We start from the raw sequence: 21,609 nt of genomic DNA on the forward strand, positions 1-21,609 counted from the left end.
AAAAAACCAAACCAAACCAAACCAAACCAAACCAAACCCATGCTGCTAAACCTTAGTCCTTCCAAATAGTGTACTTCAGGAAATCTGAATTGAATAAGAATACATTGAGCAACCATTACTAATAATTTCCATTAATATATATTCCATTTTTAAAAACTTTTACACCAATTATATTCACAAGTTCTTTGTCATTCCATTTCCACAAATTAATTTTACCTAGAGCAAGACTCAGTGAATTCTAACACTGTACATCATCTATGGCAAGTAAATTTTTCCTCTGCAGAAGACCATCTACTACTTAAATCTTATTAAAATTCTCTACAGTTTGACTTCTCTTTAGGGTCTTTCAGTTTATACAGATGGACTGCTCTGTCAGCAAGAGATTTATTGATACAGAGTTCTGCTAAGATGAAAATATTTGTGAATATAATCACCAGGGCAATAAGTAAGTTGTAGTGATTTATGAGACCCACAGATTCCAAAATTTTAAGGTCAGAAACAGGAATGTGGGAAATAACCTGACAATGTAACAATTTCACAGAAAAAAGGTGTAGCTGGATGACAATCTAAATGTGACTCAACAATGCCACACTGTTGCAAAAAGACATAGACCATAACAAAAGGCATAAATAGACAGACAGCCTGTAAACAATTCTGTTCTACTGTGCTCTGTTGAGGCTCAGCTGGGTTTCTTCTTCCAATTTTGGACAACTCAATTTGTGAAATATGTAAAATTTAAGAAAGCTCAGTAGATTAATAAGAACAGCTGTAATTCTAGAAGAAGTAACTGGAGAAAAAAAGCTTGAATGAATTACGATTCTTTAACCTAGGGAAAAAAAAGAAGAAGAAAGAAAAAAAAAAAAAAAAAAAAAAAAAAAGAGAATACTAAGAGGATAATTTCTTCAAGTATATAAAAGGCTGCAAGTAGGAGAGGAGGAATAAATTATTCTCCATGACCTAAGAGATCGAACAAGAAATTATGGGTTTAAACTGGAACAAAATTTGAAATTAGGATTAGAATATTAGAAAATAGTAATAAAATGGTAGTAATAGTGAAGTGCTGAAATAGATCTGGGACATTAGGGACTCTTGAAGTGTAGAGATCTTCAAAACAATGTAAGTGAGAAACCCATACTCACAGAGGTATTGCTGAGGAAAAAGGCAGATTAGATAATGAATCTATGGAGTGTTTATTTTTATTTTTATTTTTATTATATGGAAACCAAATAATTTATTTGACTGTTCCATAAAATACACTCAGTTTTGAACATTAGTTATTACAAGCATTGTATTATTCTTTTTTTTTTCTAAGGGTTAATAGTTTTCTCTTAAAAACATAGTGTTTTAATTCTCCTTTTGACCTGTTTGGGTTTATCTTTCTTCCAGCTATCTTATACTGATGAGACTTTATCCTGGAACCATGGAAATTCCCACTATTTCATTTACGCAGAGGACTTAAGAGAGGAGTTTGAATTGTGTGCCCCAAACATCTTCACACCATAGTTTTTACAAGCTTTTGCTCATGAGAAGAAGTAATAGTCAAGAAATTTAATATGAAAACAAGCAAGTTCTGTTCATGGAAATTATTAAATAAAATATTTTTGCCCAAGAAATACATTTGATTAAATTGTTATTTTTTCATAAGATATTTGTGAACAAAGAAAGAAAGAAAAAAAAAAAAAAAAGGAAAAACAAAAGCAAAAGAAAAGAAAACAATGTTTCAAATCAATGATTCACTAAGACTCATAAGACTCATAAATCTAGTTAAAGCTGAGATGAACATATGTGACTTACACCATTTCCAGTTTAATTTACTACAGTAGTTTCTTTGCAGACTCTTTCCTCTTTGTTAGCTTCATTTATTTCTGTAATCTTCAACTAGTCACATACTAAGGCATAATCATATTTGTTGGTGGAAGGTTATCAAAGCCCAGTTCTCCTGTACAGGTATCTCTGGGGTTACAAGGAATTATCTGTTTCTGGCCCTGGAAAAGCATTTCCTATGTCCATACCATGTATGATTGTAGTCATAAACCCAGATCGCATGATGCTGTCAGGATGGTTTATTAGAACAGCCACATTTTTTTTCCTTTTGGAAGATACTCTGTGTTCCAATAATTATATTATTCAGTCATCAGAAATATTTTTCATGTCCAAGTTAAATTCAGCAAAACCTTTCAGCCCAAAAATATTCAGCATTTTTTCAAGATTCTAAATATTTTGTTTTGACATTGGCATTTAGTCTTTTTAATTAAGGGAGAAAAAGACCCTCATCTTTCAAAAGGAAATTTCACTTTCCACCTACTTTTGCTTCATATTTAATTACCTATCTATTTCTTTCAAGTAAGAAAATGCATGTTTAAAACCCCCCATTCTTCAGGTCAAAAATGTTTCACTCAGTATAAAATTACTTTTTTTCATAGGCTATATTTTTGTTCGTGTGTGTTTTTCAATGTCCGATAAAGTTTTGAATGCAGCACAACTCAGAGGCAGCTTTTTTTGGCTGAGCTAGAAGAATCACTGACCGTATCAGGGCTCCATAGTTGTGAATTGCATCATCTCCTGGACATGGGTTTACTGTCTCAGATTCAGGTGAATACCTCTCTGTGAAATGGTCACAGAACAGCAATCTCTACAAGTTTATCCCAGGGATCAGTTTTCAAAGGCCTTTTATCATTAGCAATTCTCTCATACTCTGCAAACACAACACAGGCACTGTATGCACCATGCTTTCACATCCAAAATTTCATCCATATTGTGGATTATTACTCCTCCAAACTTGATGACAACCAAATAATATAATTCTTACAGCACTCTATGTGAAACCTCAGTGATGGTCCAGGGGATAGGTAAGTGAAATGAAACGAGCATGCAATTATATTATTTAATTTAATTTCTGTTTGATAGTACCTCCATATTTCATATTTGTTGCATTTCACTTTCATGTCCCCTGCAGAGATGTATTAACATAATTTGTTTCATTAACAGTGTTACATTGTCTCCCCAGACCAGCACTGACATTGTAGCTCTATCATTCTTCATGTCCTAAAATACCATCTCACATTGCCACAGATTTTTTTATTTCTTTTTTTCCTAATAAGGAACAGCGATGTTCACTATATTATTTAGCACCTAAGTCTTTTAGTATTAATTTGTTTCCCAGTAAAGGTCTGAACAGTTCTGCAAAGAAAAGGACTTGTGAGAATTACTGTGACCAAATAGACAGCCCTCATCCTGTATAACTGCTATCAGGCAACAGAAGGTAAAGGAAGGGGAAAGAAGTATGACTATTCCCATTTACATAGGGGAAGGTAAGCAGTATGGAGATTAAGAGATAGAGCCAATAACGATTTAAATATCTAAAGCAGGATTTGGAGAAAATTGAGATGTTTAGGTAGAAAACTGTGATCTGAGAAGCAAAGCAACAGCTGCTGCCTAAACTTGGAGGCACTTAAACCCAAAAGAGCCTGTAGATTTGAGTTTACAAGAGGTTAACGTTTCTCATTATAGGCATGCCTGAAGTTTCCTGAGCCTTAGTGACACACCACCTACCCACAGTGGCCTGCTGTGAACTCATGCTAAACCCCCGGGGGTCCTCCCTGGGGCTCTGTGCTGTGCTCTGCAACACCAACCATCCACAGCAGGCCTGAGCACAACACAGAATCATATTTTTTTAAGACACACCTGCCACAAATGGTGATGCACTTGACCATCCATTTTGTAATCATCAGTCAAATCAGAAACCAGTTATCAGGAAAGTAGGATCCAGTTATTTTTTTTTGCTTTGCAGGAAAGAATGAAGCACCTATTTTTGCAAGAACATTTTAATCTCAGGGCTATTTCCATTTTTATATTAAATAGTCTTTGAACTATGGGAACAAAAATATCAACCCAGGTTTCTTTGCCTTCAGGTGAGTACTCTAATCACTTAGTTAAAAGTTTTGTTTGTTATTTTCTTAACAAGGGCAAGGTTGCAACATGATGACTGGAGAATAGCAAGATAGCCTGTAGTGAGTCTAACTAGTAGATACGCTTAAACTGAATGACAGAGATTTAAACAAGTCAGCCCAGATTTTTCACACCTAAGATGAGTAACAGGATATAATTCAACTTTTGCCCATGTTTTAAAACAGAAAAGTGCTTTTGTTTTTTTTTCACTTTAAATAGTAATTGAAGGCACCAGCCTAGCTCTCAGTGACATGACCAGAGTCACTGAGAGAGTTTGTAGCATAGCTGAGAAGAAAACAAAGAGGTACAGAACCAGTCTTGCCTCAAATAAAAAATCTTTTTCTCTTCATTTTTCAGTACATTTCTTTCTCTACCAAATTCACATTAATTTCTGCTTTTTTTTTTTTTTTTTCTTTTTTTGGGGGGGAGAGGAGGAAGTTAAGGTAAAATGCTGTCATACCTTATGCAACTTATCTTGAGTATATTCAAGTCATGCTGCATCTTCTGAATTTAGGGATAAACATGAATTTTGCATGGCTTTTTACCTCCGTTATTACTGAAAGAACAACACAGCTAAGTAAAATGAGCTGTAGTGTACACTCATTTATGCATTATATATAAAGTAGTTGGTTAACGTTTAGTACACTACATCTCTAAAGTAACTTTTGTTAACAATAGGTTTGTATGGACATGATCACAAAAAGAAGTATGAAGATAATAGGGTTAACCTGCAAGTCTAATTAGGTCAGCCAGACTTTAAGCTGAAGGACTGATATACTTGAACAGGCACTACTTGTATTTGAGACCCAAGGTTGAGCTTAGAGGCTGGGAAATGTTGTTTATAATTATTTTTCTGGAAATAGTATTGAATTTACAAATTTGGACTACTCAAATTAATTTTTCTTGAGCAGAAACTTATTTTCAAAAGCAACACAGTGCAGTCTTAGTGATTTTATTCAAAACATACACCTTAGCAAACTGAATTAATTCTAATTGTATAAATTTTTCATTTCTAAGCATTTAAGGCTGTATTCTTTCTTTGAATGTGCACAGAGATCTCACTGACTTCAAAGGAAATTGTATGCATGTATCTGGTGACAGCCTTTTCTATATTATAGTCAGGATGACACTGGCCTGGCGGTAAAATTGATATGAATTTTGAATGACTTAGGTCTCTGGGACTGGGCTCTGTACAGAGGCTAACACGAAAAAGTATTTATATATATCAAGGTATGATTCCCCTACTGAATGTAGTTCTGTAACTCAGTCAAAAGTGTTCAGCTAACATCATAAACCATGAGAGTGAAGCTCCAACAGTTTATGAATAGTAACTGTCACAGAGATTGAATTTCTTCTTTGCTATTCAGTCAATAGGTATTTGTTATTGCTTATAATATTTAGAAAGTAATTTTGGAGTTGAGGTATTGAAAGCCTCACAGATAAAAATATTTTCTAAAATATTAACTAGCCTAATAGAAAGAAGAATTGGGTGCTCATTTTATTTAGACATTTAATTTTCATGGGAATCCTTCGAGGCAGCAGAAATGTCATACATATTATTACAAATGAGCAGAATTATAATAGAATGCAGTTACAGAACAATGAATTAATGAAGGATCCCAAAGCACATATGAAAAAGGAAAGGACCAAGCAAATAACCCTGTTATAATACATGCAGGCAAATCTTGGGTTGCCGACAGCTTTTCAATTAAAAAAAAAAATAAAATGTATAATGGACAATCCCTCTAGTTTTATAGGGGAAATGCAAGAAAACTTAATGTGTTATACTGGAGAAATAATTTTGCCTTTTCTCTTTCAGGATCTTGGAAGACAGATAATAATGATAAAGCAACCAATGTGCACTTAGCTAAGTATTTATTATGTATTTCTTATTAAGTCATTTAGGGGCAGACTTACATCATTAGTGGATAGTCATACACTGCAAATGTCATTTTTGTGAAGAATCACTACTTTACTCCTTATGGTCAGATACATCTAAAAATGTTTCCAATCTACAAAAATGATTAAAAAAGAACTTCCTGCAGTTGTAAAATGTTAGTTAAAGAAAGACATCACAAGTTGATTTGCCATGTGACAATATTCTACCTAATAATATTGTATCAGAAGACAAATATTATTTTTTGCTTTGATTTGGTTTGGTTTTTTTCCTGTCAGCTTATTTTCTGAAGCTGCACTAGTTTCTGGAGATATTTTTCCCTGTACAAACATTATGATGTCATTTTTATTTTAGATTTATTTGTAGCTAGAGCTAGAAGAGACTCCAGGAATTTTCCTACTAGGCTGCCATTATCATTCTTGTTTTACAGAAGGAACAATGTAACTACCTTTATTAAAGCCGTGACAAAATCATATATTCAGAAGGGACCAATACTCATAACTGTTTCAGTTTCAGAGTACCAGCTACAGAGTGCCAACACCTTTAAAAAAGATGTTTCTCATCTGGCACATATTCAACTTCATGTTACAGCAGTGCTGTAAATTTAAACTCACCCTGTAAGTACGCGATCACAAGATCAGCTATAAAAGAAGTTGAAGGAGTAGATAGTTGGAGTTAAAGTTCACTATCAATTGGAGTCCTCCTATTCATGATTAAATATAATGTGAAACTGCACCTTTACTAAAAAAAAAAAAAAAAAAAAAAAAAAAAAAAAAGAAAGAAAAAAAGACAAAAAAAGAAAAATAATTTTATTATATTGAACCTACTTGGGCCAATATGTGATTAAATTAGCAAATTTAAGATCAAGCTTACTTTACCAAAAGCTTTCAAATATATTCCCACTGAAAAACAGTTTCTGTGGCTACAATCACTTAGTTAGGCTGACCACAAGGCTAGACAATATTTTATTTTGTTTCCTAAGAGAAATTAAAATTACAATCAAATTTATGTAAATAGTATGAACTTTTAGCCTATGTTCCTGAACCAAACAACAGCCATCATAAGTGTAAATATTCTACTATGAATAAAAAATTTTTTTGCATTTGTCTGTGGTCATGTCTGCTTAGAGGATTTTCTTGGTTTGTTTCTTCTGTCTCTATACGAAAATGGTGGCATGTCAGAGCATTTTGGAATGTTCAAAGTAATATTGAGAAGGACATAACTTTGGAAATAAAAGGATCAAGAAGTAACATTCACTGTTAATTGTTCTAACTTCATGCTTATCAACATCCAATTCCTTTAAAGTTCATAAAGCATATTGTTGAAATCCTGGGGAAGGTTTCTTTGCATATCATAGTAAGCAATTTAAGATTATCACCACCCCCACCCCCCCAAAAAAAAGGCCCAAGTATTCAGTTTAGTTTCCATTTAGTGTAGAGAGACAGACATCTAAATTAAAATCTAGTCCTTCAGCTATTTTTCTTTCATACTCTGGTGAATGAATATGATGCTACTGTCAGAGCCCTGAGTGTACCAGTAAGATCTACAAGCTCTTCCCTCGCTTCCTTGGAGTTTGCTGCCTGTGGTCAAGATCAGCTCAGATAAGATGAACCTCAGATAAGATGTCTAGGAGAAAAGCAAAATTAATGATGAAAAGCTTTGAGGAGGCTTGCATGGGGCTACAGGACTTGGGAGCTGCATTGGAGCTCCTGCCCGTGCCTGGGCTGGGTTGCCTGTGTTGGGATGGCCTTGTATGGGTGCTGTGACCTCCTGGCTGGGCCTCAGTTGGCCCCAGTTCCCCACCCCTGCTCTGCTCCCTTTGCTAGGGCACTGGGGGGACTGCACGTGGGGGTGAGGGCACCCGCAGCTCCCCAAACCCTGCCCCTGATCAGCACCCTGTGCAGTTGCTCACTGTCAGCTGAAAAGCGATGAGGCTTCCCCATCTGGGATTCTGTATATGTAACAGTCTTCCAAAGATAAACATATTTTAAAAGAAGGTAGTTTCTTTGCACATCTCCTCAAAATCTTTTCTACTACATTATCTTTTTGGTTGTATCACCTGATCAGGAAGCAGAAATTAAGTTTACATGAAAAAAAGATACTTGTTCACTCTTCACTTCTCCTTCAGGAGCTGGGTTAAGTCTAAACCATTGACTACACAGCAGCAGTTCACAGGTCCAAGGACCAGCACAGTATTAGTCATACTATTAACTGATAGCACTGCCTTTTGCAATGCTTTGGCACAGGCCAGCTGCTATTCTTCCATAGCGGTTGGGGATTAAAATGGATTAGGAATAATTCCTAATAGGCAGTTTGGATGCAGCCACACAATTTTGGAGTTCAAAGAGAGCGGCTGGACAATTATATTGTTATACTGTACCTCAGGGCCACAGAACAGACTCTGGCCAATTTTACTTACAAGTGACCCTATGAATGCAAGAATCATGAAGCCACCAGAAGCCGGCAGAAGAGCAGAAAGAAGGCAAAGGACAAAAACGTGGCCACAACTATCTTCTTGAGTTTTCACATTTTATATTTCACCATCACTGCATAAATATGACAGAATCTGTCCAAAGTTCAAGAATCAAATCTCGGGACTTTCCAAGACTAGCTAGATGTAGAAACTGCACTTAGTTATGTAGTGTGTCTGCTTCTACAGGGCTGGCAAAACACACGTTTACCCAGAATATTCCAGATCTGGGCATTATGGCCTTGCCCTGGTACATGGACAATATGTATGCAAAGCTGTTTGCAAAAAGTGAGCAACTCTACCATCTACATCCATTGTGGTCCAGATCACAGGTTTCTCAAAAGACTAATGTCATATGCCTCTGAGACCTTAGGTACATTGATACTGTAATGAATATAGGCACAAGAGAAGTACACATGGTCTATGCCACTTTAGAGAACTTGAGGTGAAAAAGATCCTTCCTGGTACCTTTATGTCTAGGTGCCAGTAGGTAGAACAGATTGCAATCTGAAATAGAGGTGAATTTTCAGGCATGTGAGATTCAATGTTAACAGAATTGTAATGGACAGATTTCTACAATCGAGAGAAAGTTTATAATATATAGGAAAGTTCCCACACTTAACACTTTTTTTTATCTCTGGTTGTTTATTGAAACATGCATTCCTAAAATTTCTGCACAAATGTTCTCCACTCACTCAAATTAACAGAGGTTTCAGCTCTACTTTTAGCAACAGGGGTCCAAAGCTCCAAAGCTCAGCTCAAGGCAAGATGATAAGAACATTTAAAAAATAAGGTTTAAAGAGTAAGCTTCTGGGTATCTATTTTGTTGCATATTTTAAGAGTTTTCACTGTATTAAATTAAACATAAATGCAATAGTGACAAAATGGCAAGGATGGAAAAAGACACAAAAGCAAAAAATAGCAAAGCAAAAATGCAAGTTCACTCCATTGGAGTAGACCACGACAGAACCAGAAATTATGATGTTATCATTTGATGTTATGTTATTCTTTCCTATGCTCAGAATGAGGAAAAAAAATGTTAGGGTTATTTACAATGGGCTAGGGTTAGTAACATGGTAAATTCCCACGTCCTCGTGCAAGGAGAGATTATGACCCTGGTTAATAAGGCTGAAGCTGGTCAACGGGCATGTGAACAGAATGATCGGTGCCATGGTCTGAGAGCAGCCAAGCCTGCACTCACTGCCTTGCTAAATAAGTCTCTGTGAGCTCCCAGAAGTAACACATCTAGAAGAAATTATAAACATATTAATCAAAACAGCTCATGCAAAACAAGCATCTCCAGTAGGCCATGGCAATACTCTTCTGTGGACACTGTGTCCTGTTTTTGAAACATCCTCTAACATCAACAGAAGCCTTCAAACTGAGGGGTCTATTTCAAGCATTTTACATAATCTCTATAATTTTTTTCTGTAGTGTCCTTTAATCACAGTAATATATAACAATGCTTATAAATTTGTGGGTTTCTTGGTTTGTTTGGTTTGTTTGTTTTAAGGCAATTTATTGACACTTCATAATTTAAAACTGGGATTGAAGAGAAACTGAAGGATAAAGTTCTTCCTGAGGGATGGAGGTAGAGCATGAAGGACTGATGAAGCATTGTAAAGCCAAGAGAACTGAAATTAAATGAGAAAATGGGTGTTGGAAATACATTGAATAGAGGTCATAGAGAGATGTGGATTGTAAGGGATTGCAAGTGCTTTGGCAAGAGGCAGAATACTCTCACTGAGAAGACTTGCAAAAGCATGGAAGACAGAGAGAAAATGGTTAAAATTTGGCAGGAGATATCCACCTAGTTAGAATTGCAGAGCCTTTCTTAGACCCAGACTCCTTCCTTCTGCACCTGCAGTTTACTGAAACAGTCTGTTCTCCACTATTTTGCATGGAAAAGATTAAATAATGTTTTGTTTGTTTAGAACTATCTAAAAATTACTCCACGTAGCCTTGATGATTGGCAAATGTGGGAAGTGTGAACTGTGCGAGTGCAACCTAAAAAGATTCAGACTTTAAACGGGAAAAATGTAAAATGTTTAGAAAACAGAAATTGTTGCTGAAGGCCTATGGAAAGTGGCCTTCAACTTGGACTAGTTTTAACAATGAAGCATATTAACAGTCATAAAAAAAAAAAAAAATGAGATATTTAAACACTGTTTTACAGCCTTAACTCTAAACCTATTAGAGTGTTTTCATAATTTAATTTAAAACGTTGCAGTTGGTGAAGGTCATGCCATAAAAGAACATATAATTTCTGACAATCATTAGAAAAGCATTTACACAATTCCAGAGATTAATAATATTCATCCGTTATGCTTAGTACTGTGAAACTTTTAAATGCATATATTAGAATAGAATCATTTTTTTATATAATCTTTTTTCAAATCCACTTTCTTGTTCTACAAACCTTGAATGCTACATCCTTAACTGCTGCAAATCAGCTTAATTCCTTGGAGTCTCAGGCTGTAGTCCCAGGGTTTATGAGACATGGGAAGTCTGTAACCATCAACAGATTAGTATAATTGCCACATTGAAAAATAACTGATGTCAGTCTTTGAATGTCATATCACTAAACACACTCTTTTTTCTGTTCCATTTATGCTGTGATGCCTTTGCATATTTTAAAAAAGTAATGAGAACAAAAAAATGCTGTTCTAGAAAGACAGCCATATAAATGTTTGAATGGAACAAGAAAAGGGCCATTCAAAGCAAACACATCTATCTAAGAAACACTACTTGACCCATATGAACTTAAGTATAGACCTTGTACCTTGAGAAACTGAAATTCACTATATTTATTTAAGGATCTATGTCTCTCTATCATGAGAACAAAGTGATGGCATTATTTTTCTCAGTTAATTAAACCTGAAGACTGTAAAATGGACAGCAATAAAGTGAGATATTACCCACAAACACTGAAAACAGAAATACAGATGTCTAGATGACAAAACTATTTCCACTGTGAAGCAAGTAGTAAATTTACTTCTAGATAAAAATGGTACTTTAATATGATTCGCATATGAACAAAAGAATACCATTAAATTTTTTTCATTAAATGTCTTAAAATATTTACATTCTCACTTCTCAGCAGTTTGGATGATTAGAGAACAGGACTAAGAACTCAGAAGAACTAGGTTACAATCCCATCATTGACACTGCCTCACAGGAAAATAAATGGTGTTCAAATGAGCTACTAACTTCTGAGTTTTATTTCCATAATATGCAAAACAAGGTGTAAAAGTGTGTATTGGTATTAGCTACTACTGATGACAGATGTTAGATTTCATGTGTCTTAGGAAGGAAGGGACTGCTACTGTCAGGCAGTCTCATTTTTTACTTAAGACAATCATAGCATGTCTTCTAGTCACATCTGAGGACAACCCACGACCGCTGCTTCGGCCAGATGTGGAAAGACAAACACAGAGTCATCTCACCTACCGTCAACATCTAAGGTTAATTTTAACGTCCCATCTAGTCGATGGCAAGAGACAGGCACTTCCTTGGGGCAGTTCGTGCCTTCCTAAAACAGGCCGTGCAAGAGTCGTGAGGAGCAGCCCCCTGGACATGCCCGCCTCTCCTGACCCCAGGGAAACCCGGGGGGTCAGTTTAGGCTGCACAGGCACAGCCTGAGGTTGCTAGAGTCAGGCGAGGGGCATCCCACCTCCAGCCTTGAGCAACTCTTGGACACATGCAACCCTCCAGCTGGGCAGTTTTGTTTTTGTGTTGGTGTTTGTTTTTTTTTTTTTTTTTTTTTTTTTTTTGTTTGGTTGGTTTTTTTTTTTATGGAAATTACTTTTTTTTTTTTTTTTTTTTTTTCCCGGTGCGGGGATCCCTTGGCAGCGGCACACCGCGGTGGGTACGCTCTTTCATCCCCCTTCCCCCGGGGAAGCCCCGCCTGCCCGTAGCGAGCCGCCGGCCCTGCCGCAGCCCCGGGTCTGGCCGGGGGGCTGCCGGGGCCCAGCGGGGGGCGGGCGGCGGGGCCCGGCCGCGCAGCGATGCCGCGAATCCCCGCCGCCGCCGCCGATCCCCGCCACCGATCCCCGCCGCCACCGGCGGGCGCAGCGCGGCGCAGCGCGGCGCGGCGCGGCCAATGAGCGGGGCCGGGGCGGGCTCGGGAGCGGCGCCGCCGGTACTTAGGCTCGCCGGAGGGGCCGGGCAGCCCAGAGCGGAGCGGGGCGGAGGAGCCGGTCGTGCGGCGGGGAGGACGGAGCTCACCTCCTCTGCAGCGCCCATGGGGACAGGACGACTTTAAAGGAGTTTGGGGGGGGTTTCTGGCGCTGGGCGACCACGGGTACGGAGAGGGGCGAGAGGGATCCCTTTGGGGGGGGGGGATGCTGGCCGCCCGCCCGCTCTTAGCCCGTGCCTTGCGGGGTCCCGGCCGGGCTAGCGGGCGGACAGGGGTACCGGCTCCGAGGCCGTTTGCTCCTCCAGCCGGCTTCCCGCATGCAGCGCTTCCCGGCGCGGCTCGGCTGCGCGCAGGCGGAGGGGAGGGCTCGGGACCTTCCGGGCCAGCCCCTCTCCCGCGTCCCGGGAGCCCTCTCCTCTGGCAGAGCGGGGAGCGGAGGCTCCCGGGGCAACTCCGTCCCCCCGCGCAGAGCTGGCAGGCGGCGGGGAGCCGCCTTCTCCCGCGGCGGCGGGAGCCGGGCGTTCCGGGACCGGGGGGCTGGGGCAGCCCCGCCCGGCGAGCGCCGGGGAAAGGCGGCTCTGCCCTGTCCCGCACCACGAGGGCAAGGGGAAGGGCCCCCACTGGGAGTTTCTTCTTTGCACGGAGGGGAAGGAAGGAGTGGGGGGAGGGATGGGGACTTAGGGCGGAATCGCTGAAGTCTTTTGTATGTGCCTTGGTTTTTTGTTTTTTTTTTTTTTTTTCTTTCTTTCTTTCCTTCCCTCCGCTTGCACTCCGCTTCTCTCGTTCTCTCTGTCCCTGCCCACCCCACCCTCCCTTCAGATCCGGCGATTCCTGCCCTCGCCTCGCCCTGTCATTGATGGGAAATCAACTGGATCGCATCACCCACCTTAATTACAGCGAGCTGCCGACCGGGGACCCCTCGGGGATCGAGAAAGACGAGCTGCGCGTCGGGGTGGCTTACTTCTTTTCGGATGAGGAGGAGGACCTGGACGAGCGAGGCCAGCCAGACAAGTACAGCGTGAAGGGCTCCGGCAGCCCTGGCCAGGAGACGCCCACCCACCACCTCCACCACCAGCTGGTGCTGAACGAGACCCAGTTCTCCGCTTTCCGCGGCCAGGAATGCATCTTCTCCAAGGTCAGCAGCGGCCCCCAGGCTGGGGACCTCAGCGTCTACTCGGTGTCGGCCCTGCCTGCCCTCTGCAAGCCGGGGGACCTGCTGGAGCTGCTCTACCTGGGGCCGTCGGAGCACCCGCCGCCGCACTGGGCCGTGTACGTGGGCAGCGGGCAGATCATCCACCTGCACCAGGGGCAGATCCGCCAGGACAGCTTGTACGAGGCGGCCGCGGGCAACGTGGGCCGGGTGGTGAATAGCTGGTACCGCTTTCGCCCGCTGGTGGCGGAGCTGGTGGTGCAAAACGCCTGCGGGCACCTGGGCTTAAAAAGCGACGAGATCTGCTGGACTAACTCCGAGAGCTTCGCCGCCTGGTGCCGCTTCGGGAAAAGGGAGTTCAAAGCCGGGGGGGAGCTGCAGGCTGCTGCCGGCACCCAGCACCAGCAGCAGTACCATCTCAAGATCCACTTGGCGGAGAACAAGGTGCACACGGTGAGGTTCCACAGCCTGGAGGATCTAATACGCGAGAAGCGCAGGATCGATGCCAGTGGCAAACTGAGGGTGATCAAAGACCTGGCTATCGTGGATGGGAAAGAATAGGGAGTAGCAGGGGTACGTGTCTGTCTTCTGCCCTGCACTGCCTGGGGAGACCAGCCTGCCACAGAGACGGGAGGCTGCACCCTCTTTCCGTGGGACGCGACTGGAAGCAGGATCCATGGCAACATTCCAAAAAACCAGCATTCTTTACACCCATAGCCAGTATTTTGTTTGGCTTTTAATAGCATTAATGATGAAAGAGCAAGAGAGAGGAAGAAAAGAGGGGGGAGGTGCAGGAAGGCTGGTCTCTGAGTATGTGGACAAAGTCTCTCCTGTCAATCGATGCTGACCATTCTAGCAACACGCCAATAAAATTTCAAATTGAAATTTTTTTTTAAATTTTTATTTCATGGCTTTAATCCATGATAAGTTTTAAACATCTGGGGCCATGGATGTGGATCTAGCTAAATGAATTTCTAGCTAATACTTGCCTTGCAGCCAACCAAAAGCATCAGTCATACTTTGCTAACTGGGAGGAGAAGCGGGGGCTGGGGGGTGGGGAGGGGGGGCTGGTGATGATAAATGCCTGTTTGTTTTGTTTCTCAACACTGTTGCTTCAGCCTGTAGCTGCAACCCAAATTTTGTCCCAGCCAACTCTGACAAGATATTAACAGGGGAAAATGCTTTCACATTTCTGGTTGAAACCTATCACATTTAAGGTATTTGTCGTCTTTGCTTTCTGTTTGCAGCTCTCGGCTAAATGTCATGATAATGCATAAACTCTTTCCACCTCTTCCCTCCTCCCACCCTCTCTGCCTGCTTTTTTTGTTTTGTTTTTTCTTTTTTTTTTTTCTTTTGGAAAAAAGTTGGTGATCAGCAGTTTTCCTGAAACTAAATTAATTGGTTAAAGGAGGTGGTGTATTTTGGAGAACAGTATACTCAGCATTGCTCCTCAGAGATCCAGCCTCTAGGATCTCATGCTTGAGCTGTGGATTTGTATCACTGTAGTGATTCTCACTGCACCACTGCTTCAGTACCTCTTCGTGCACAGGTCAACAGAATCATGCAAGAAACAAATAGGTTTGAATTCTGTATGTTGCCTCTTTGAAACAGCAATTTATTGCATATTTACAATTCCACTTAAAGGAAATAAATGTAATGTGACCAAGTTCATTTTTCATTTCAAATTCCAAGCAACTAAAAATCCTGTTCAGCCTAAGTTTAGAAATCTACAGCTGCATTTAAAAGATGCCTTTTAATGTGATGTGAGCAATGCCTTGACTGTATTTCAGATCCCATTCACTCATTGCTTAATTCTAAGTTTTGAAGTGAAAGATCAGAGTATTAAATATATATATATTTTAAAAAATCTTAACAAATTAAGTCTACTGAGGCATTTCTAGAGCTGTCTTTTTTTTTTTTTTAATTATTATTCAGAGCTGCATACAACTTGTAATAAGCTTTTTGTCTTTGCATGTTTAAATATTGGAAAGAAAATGCATTTGTTTTTGTCCCCTCTTCCCACATCAATGTCAGATTGCAGAACAGAAGCAATACCCCTCTTCTGTATATACAATACACTCCACCCCCTATCAATGTTCTGTGTCCTGGCTCCTTTTTATATTAAACAATGTTGTAAGCAACCTTGTTGCAAACAGTAACTTAATTTCTAAAAATTATTTGCTTCCCATAGCTGAAGCTGTGAGGGTGGAGTGTACTTCACTATGATAAAAGTGTTGGCATAAATATCTTAAAAAAAAAAAAAAAACAAAAAAACAAAACCAAACAAACAAAAAAAAACCCACAAAAACAACTTCAAAATCCAAAGCACAGAAAACCCTAAACAAAACTAAAAAATAAACCAAAAACCCCCGCAAACTGCACTCCTTCAGTGAACATCAGCTAACTGGCTTTGTGTTTGCTGATACACTTGGCAAAGTTATGTGGTAATAGGCAGTGTTACTTTTATCCCATCCCCTAAAGTACCTTGGTTAGTAGAATATAGGGTAAAGATGTAAAAAATGTGAATTGTCAATGCTGTCAAATTACTGCTGAAATAGTCTCAAATTACAACATACCTTTTAATAAGTGTGTAATATTTTAGCTTTATATTGGCAGTAGTTGCTGTCTGATAATGATAGCTCTTTTCATAATGTGAACAGTCCTCTACATAGTATTCGTGTATCTTAATTATTACACTGTGTTAGATCTCCCAAATTGTGTGTTAGAACTGATTTCCCTGTATCACTTAGTGGGAGCACTGTGGGATTGCAGAAAGGCACTGACTTTACACCCAAGACACAAAAAATTAAAACTTAAGTGGTAGGAGAAGGTAGGGAGGGGAAAACTAATTTATTTTAATTTCCCCTTATAAAAAAATACACATTAGAAAACTGAGGTTGAAAAAGGCAGGGAGAATTGCATGAGGAGGGAATAAATAACAAAATGCTTGTGACGATGGAAAGAATGAAGTAAAGTCACATTGTTATTTTTGATTTCTGGAATGCTTTTTCTTCAAATTGCTCCTAGATGAATGATACAGTTTTAGAGAGGATCTTTGCCAGAACATCATTGTATGTCCTCACTAGTGAGAATTTAAAACCCACTGGCTTTAAAGTTTTCACTGTGATTTCCAAATACTCAATCACTTTATCTAAACAGCCATTTTAACTGTAGGGTTTTTTTGTAATGATTTACTGACCTGGTTCATAAACACAACAATTTTCCTTGTTTTACCTAGCTAGATGTAGAATGGTATTTTATAGTATATAAAGGAAGTGATAAGAACTAGTCTGATTATTTATTCAAGCTCTCTCAGAAGCCTTTGGCATCGCTCCAAATTTGTACAGATAAAGGTAACAACAAAATCAAGGCCTTAGTCCTTTGCATAACATCTGGAGAAAATGTATGGGAAATACAGATAGTATTAACTCAGGGTATAGTATTGCCATGACTATGTTCAAGTAGAAGTCTGTTAGTAACAACAAACATACCCATAGAGATCCTTTTGTGGGTTTTTTTGCTGGATTTCAGTCCAGAATTACTGACAGCAATCTGGTTCTGATTCATAGTCCACTGAAGCTAACAGAAAAGCTCTCGGTGACTTCAGTGAGCTTTGGATCAGATTTTATTGTTTAGGAGGTGGTTAAAATTTGTGGACCTTGAGAAGAAGTGAGATTTAAGATGGCATTTCAGAGACCAGAAGGACCACCTTTCTGACTTGGCAGACAGTGGAAATAGGCAATACTGTGAAAATAAGAGAAGAAAACAGACTAGTTCTGAAACAAGCAGTGTTAATCTGAGATGGCAGTAGGGAAATGGTGAAAAAGACTGAGTGAAAAGTGCATATAAAAAGTTGTTCAGTCCCTTGAAAAAAGGAAAGGAAGGTAGAGGAGCAGTCAGCTGAGAGAAAGGCAATGAAGTGAATGACTGGCAGGTAAAAAATGTAATTGATTATACTCATCTTTCAGGATCAGTGACCTGCCTGAGTTAACATTTCCATTTCCAGCAGTAAAGATATTGACAAATTGTATTATATCCATGGAATCTGTTTGCATTCTTCAGTCTAGCTACCTAGGGTAAATATAAATATCTTATTCATTGCTTTTGAAGTAGTGACTTGTAATATGACTGCAGTGTTAGGATACTTTGCACATCTTTCTTTTGTGTCACGTTTCAAGCTTTCTGTTACCTATTTGGGTAGCAGTTTTATAGAATGTCTTCTGCTTGGATACGATTGTCTTTTCAAAATGCAATCTTTTGAATTGCTTTGAGGCTAACATTTTATTAAAAATTCAATTCATGTCCTCTTGTAACATAGAGAGCCTTTGTGAAATGTTACACTGTCATGACCAAAATGTTTACTGTTTATTGGCTGTACAGATAGGTAGGGGATTGTAAGAACAGGTAGCAAAATACGTTTTGTCACTCTCAAATTTTGCCTCCATCTCCATTTTATGTTTCCAGGTTACTTTGTTTTCATTTGTTAGGATATTTTCCCCCTCTCAAATCATTATAGTTGTATAAAATGACCAAAAAAAAAAAAAAAAAAAAAATAACAAACCCCTCATAGTGTATTTTTTTTAGGGCAATATGCTATTGATCCATATGTGGATTTCTGATTAAAAGCAGGATGTAACAAGACACGGCCTTCACGGTGTGACAAGAAATGGCCCTTGGTCTGTGCTGGAGTGTGCACAGTCTTAATTATCCTGCCTCATTTCATTTTAGTGTCTTTCATATTAAGGTAAGTGATGTGCAAAAATCTGTCAGAGTTTATAGACCTGTTTATGCAATGTGTTGAACATCTGTAACTCCAACCGATGTTCGCTGGAGTTGAGGGAGGGCTGAATCTCGCTCAAGACACGCATCATCTTGTGGAACCATGTACTTCAGCCTTGCTGGTTCCCAACCCTCTGTCTGCAGCTACAGAGGAAGTAGTGGGCTGGGATAGCTACTGCTAGTATTAAGATTTAGTTATTTTTATGAAAGATATCTACTAGAGTACCTTAACAGTGTTCTGTCCATAATTATACTTGGCTGTGACTAAAAAGCTATATGTGTTGCTGCTTATGCTGTGCAAATAGTGTGCTTTCCGCTTTTTAACCCAGGAGAAGGATGAAAGTCCGGGTCCTAAAAAACTAATCCAGAAATACATAAGGAGGTATGATTGGACTACCATGCTGAGGGCAGTTTCACTGCAGAATTAGGTTCTAAAGGATAATAATATATAACTAAAGTGTGATCAAGTGCTGCTGTTAGTTCATGAGTGTCAGTGTTTCCATGGCAGGTCTGGAATTTATTTGCTTACTTTATTATTATGAAATATTTAACTTCTCTGTACTTTGAGTTCAAATTTGACATGTAAAACTGCTCTATACTCATGGATCCTCTGACACAATGTTAGTTTAATCTGTCAGATTTTTTTACAGTTTTATTGTAAAGAAAATTAATGAATACCAGGATCAGATACTTTACTGAACTGCTTGTAAAGCAAAAAGAGGGTAGTGTAGATGTTAGATTGGAAAAAGGCAATGAACTAAGAATCTTCTGTTACTTGTCATATCAATGGATTTACTCCAGATTATATAATATAATCTAAACAGATATAAACTACCAGTGCAGTGTTTTTTTTTTTTTTTTAAAGAGGTTGTGTCACTTTACATTATCGCTTTTGCAAAGTAGTATTATCTTTTCTAAATAATACAAATCACCTGTGAAGTTCTATTTGTTTGTATATTGTAATGCTACCATGCCATTGACATTAACGGTTATTTTAACTATATCTACCTTTGAGAAATAAACTAGAATTTGCATGATAGGATTTATAATTGAGTAGCTAGTAATATACACTTCCATTTCTTAATTTTAAATATTTTACATCAAACACAAACATATTCAGTAGGATGTGTCTGGAGGAATCATAGTACTTCCATTAGCAGAAGCCATTCAGACTTTATACGGTGACACATTTTCTCTTGTTTTTTTATTTTTTTTTTTCCTTCATATTTTTATTTTTGGGCTTTGAGGCATTTCTGATTCTGCAGATGATCCTTGTAAGTAAAACTGCTTGCCTCTTCAAGTGTTTGCAGGATCAGTATCTTTAAAATAAAAGATCTATCCACTTGTGACGTTTACTTTGGATTAAAATCGAGGAGTAGGACTAGCCAGGATCAAGACCTCAGCATCAACCTCCTATAGAATTCAATGGAAGGCTCATGTGTGTGATGTCTACCAGAAGGGCCTTAATTGCATATTCTTAATTGTACATATAGTAATCACCTATGCAAATTGGCATTTTCCTAGTTAAAGTGGGTTAATGCTTTTCAAACATCCCTTTGACTTCCTCTTGTGTGGCTGTGTGGTTGCATGTGTTGGGCACAAATAGAAAACTGGCATTTAGTCTAAGGGCTTGAGTCTCTGAAGTGCTGTAGAGCCAATATTCCAGCTATTTTGATAGGAACTCAGGTGGTATTTGGAACCAACATGGGTGCAACAGAAAAGGGTGGGAGAATTTGCAGTTAAACTTACGCTGTTCAAGGAAGGTGTTGAGAGCTAAGCTTGAAATTCTATTCTTTCTTTCTCTTCTCCAAGGTGCATAAGGGTGAGTAACCGTGCACCCCTCATACATAAAACCATTCACACTCTTTGGAGATCCATGCTACTGCCTAGGCAAAATAGGGTGAGTAAAATATGCAGTATCTCATCAGCCTTAAGTAGCAAATATTTTTTCACAGGTTAAACACTATTTGAATACCAAGTGACATTGGCAATCTATTTTGAAAAGTTGTATTTTTAAGCTCATAAACTAAGCAGCATAATGCTTATGAATGGGAGACCTCAATAATCCTTCTTGGTAATTCCTATACATTAGAGGTAAGAACTTGTTCCCAGTTTGTGTAAATAAAAGAGTAATCCTGATTTAAGAAAATTATCACGAGGTAGAACTTGTTAATAACTGAAGCAATCAAATCCCAGATTTAGTTCTGACACGACACTGGTGCGGGTAAATAAACAGCAGATATCTAATAGCATGAGTAAATACAAACTGCTGCATTGTGACACTTCTTCACAGGAGAGTACTTTATGCCACAGAAGGAATATTCCTTGTATGCTATTCAACATGAGTAAACATATCACAATCTGGTCTTAAAACATCTTTTTTTCCCATATGTTCCTATTGTTTCCATATGCCCTTTCAGTCATCTGAAAGCAATATAAAAACTGAGCCTGAAAAATATACTAATTGTTTGTAAATATTTAAGCAGAAATTTATATGCATATTGATATATAACTAATATATATACTTGTATATACATATACATACTGTGGGTGTATATATTATGAATACACACACACCAGAAGTCTTGACTATTTTGTTAGTATTGGTAATAAATGGCAGTCATTTCAGTATGTATATTATCTGTGCAACAGATGGATACCCAAGACTTCACTGACAGGTTTTTAACACTATTCAAATATTTGTTCTTTAGGGTATGCCATGGTCTTCTGACATCAAGAGAAGTGAGTTAAATATGTGAGTTTTGACATATTGCTACTTACTGGAGGAAAAATATCAAGGAGCACTACACATTGCAATAATGAAGTACTCTTTTAGAATGAACTGTGCTGCTACTGACTTGTGTATTTATAAATAAAAGAATGCTCCAGTGAAGTATCCATCCATCTTTCTCTTTGGCATATTTTAATGGATAGTGCCACAAAGGGTTTTTTTCGTAATTTGAATGTTTTTCTCCTCACTGTAATATTTTCAAAACATAACACTGAAATTAGCTGTGTTCTCTTGTTCAGACATGCTCAACTATTGTATAGTTTTTCCTAAGTAGAGAGGTGGCTGGCACTGATATATCTTAACTTTTTTAATCTTATCTTTCTTTGAACTGATATGTTTATTTCAAGAGCTAAATGGTGAGACTCTGAAAAGCACTTTCTATTGATTTGACCCTCCCCATTGAACTAACTCATTGGTGAACTTTCACCAAAGTTGT

At 38.8% G+C, this 21,609-nt stretch overlaps 1 protein-coding gene across 7 annotated transcripts; it reads left to right on the forward strand.

Moving 5' to 3' along the window:
* The first annotated feature begins 12,495 nt into the window (after positions 1-12,495).
* LRATD1 (LRAT domain containing 1) lies at positions 12,496-21,278 on the forward strand. 7 transcript variants are annotated; one of them, XR_006166517.1, is made up of 4 exons: positions 12,496-12,618; positions 13,273-14,056; positions 14,722-20,282; positions 21,094-21,278. XR_006166517.1 is itself a non-coding variant. In XM_042803539.1 (4 exons), exons 2-3 carry the CDS (start codon positions 13,310-13,312, stop codon positions 14,770-14,772), a joined length of 798 nt encoding a protein of 265 aa, XP_042659473.1. In that variant the 5' UTR covers positions 12,496-12,618; positions 13,273-13,309; the 3' UTR covers positions 14,773-14,820; positions 18,188-21,278. The 7 variants fall into 7 exon arrangements, 5 of the variants coding, with proteins under 5 accessions (XP_042659473.1, XP_042659472.1, XP_042659474.1 ...); XR_006166518.1 differs by having other exon boundaries at positions 14,722-18,347; positions 20,195-21,278; XM_042803539.1 differs by having other exon boundaries at positions 14,722-14,820; positions 18,188-21,278.
* The last annotated feature ends 331 nt before the right edge of the window (positions 21,279-21,609 follow it).

Source organism: Tyto alba, unplaced genomic scaffold, assembly GCF_018691265.1.
Source record: "Tyto alba isolate M040663 unplaced genomic scaffold, T.alba_DEE_v4.0 Super-Scaffold_40, whole genome shotgun sequence".
NCBI classification, from domain to species: domain Eukaryota; kingdom Metazoa; phylum Chordata; class Aves; order Strigiformes; family Tytonidae; genus Tyto; species Tyto alba.

Coding starts and splice junctions, on each gene's coding strand:
- LRATD1 (XM_042803537.1), top strand. CDS start 13,310: ATGGGAAATCAACTGGATCGCATCACCCACCTTAATTACAGCGAGCTG.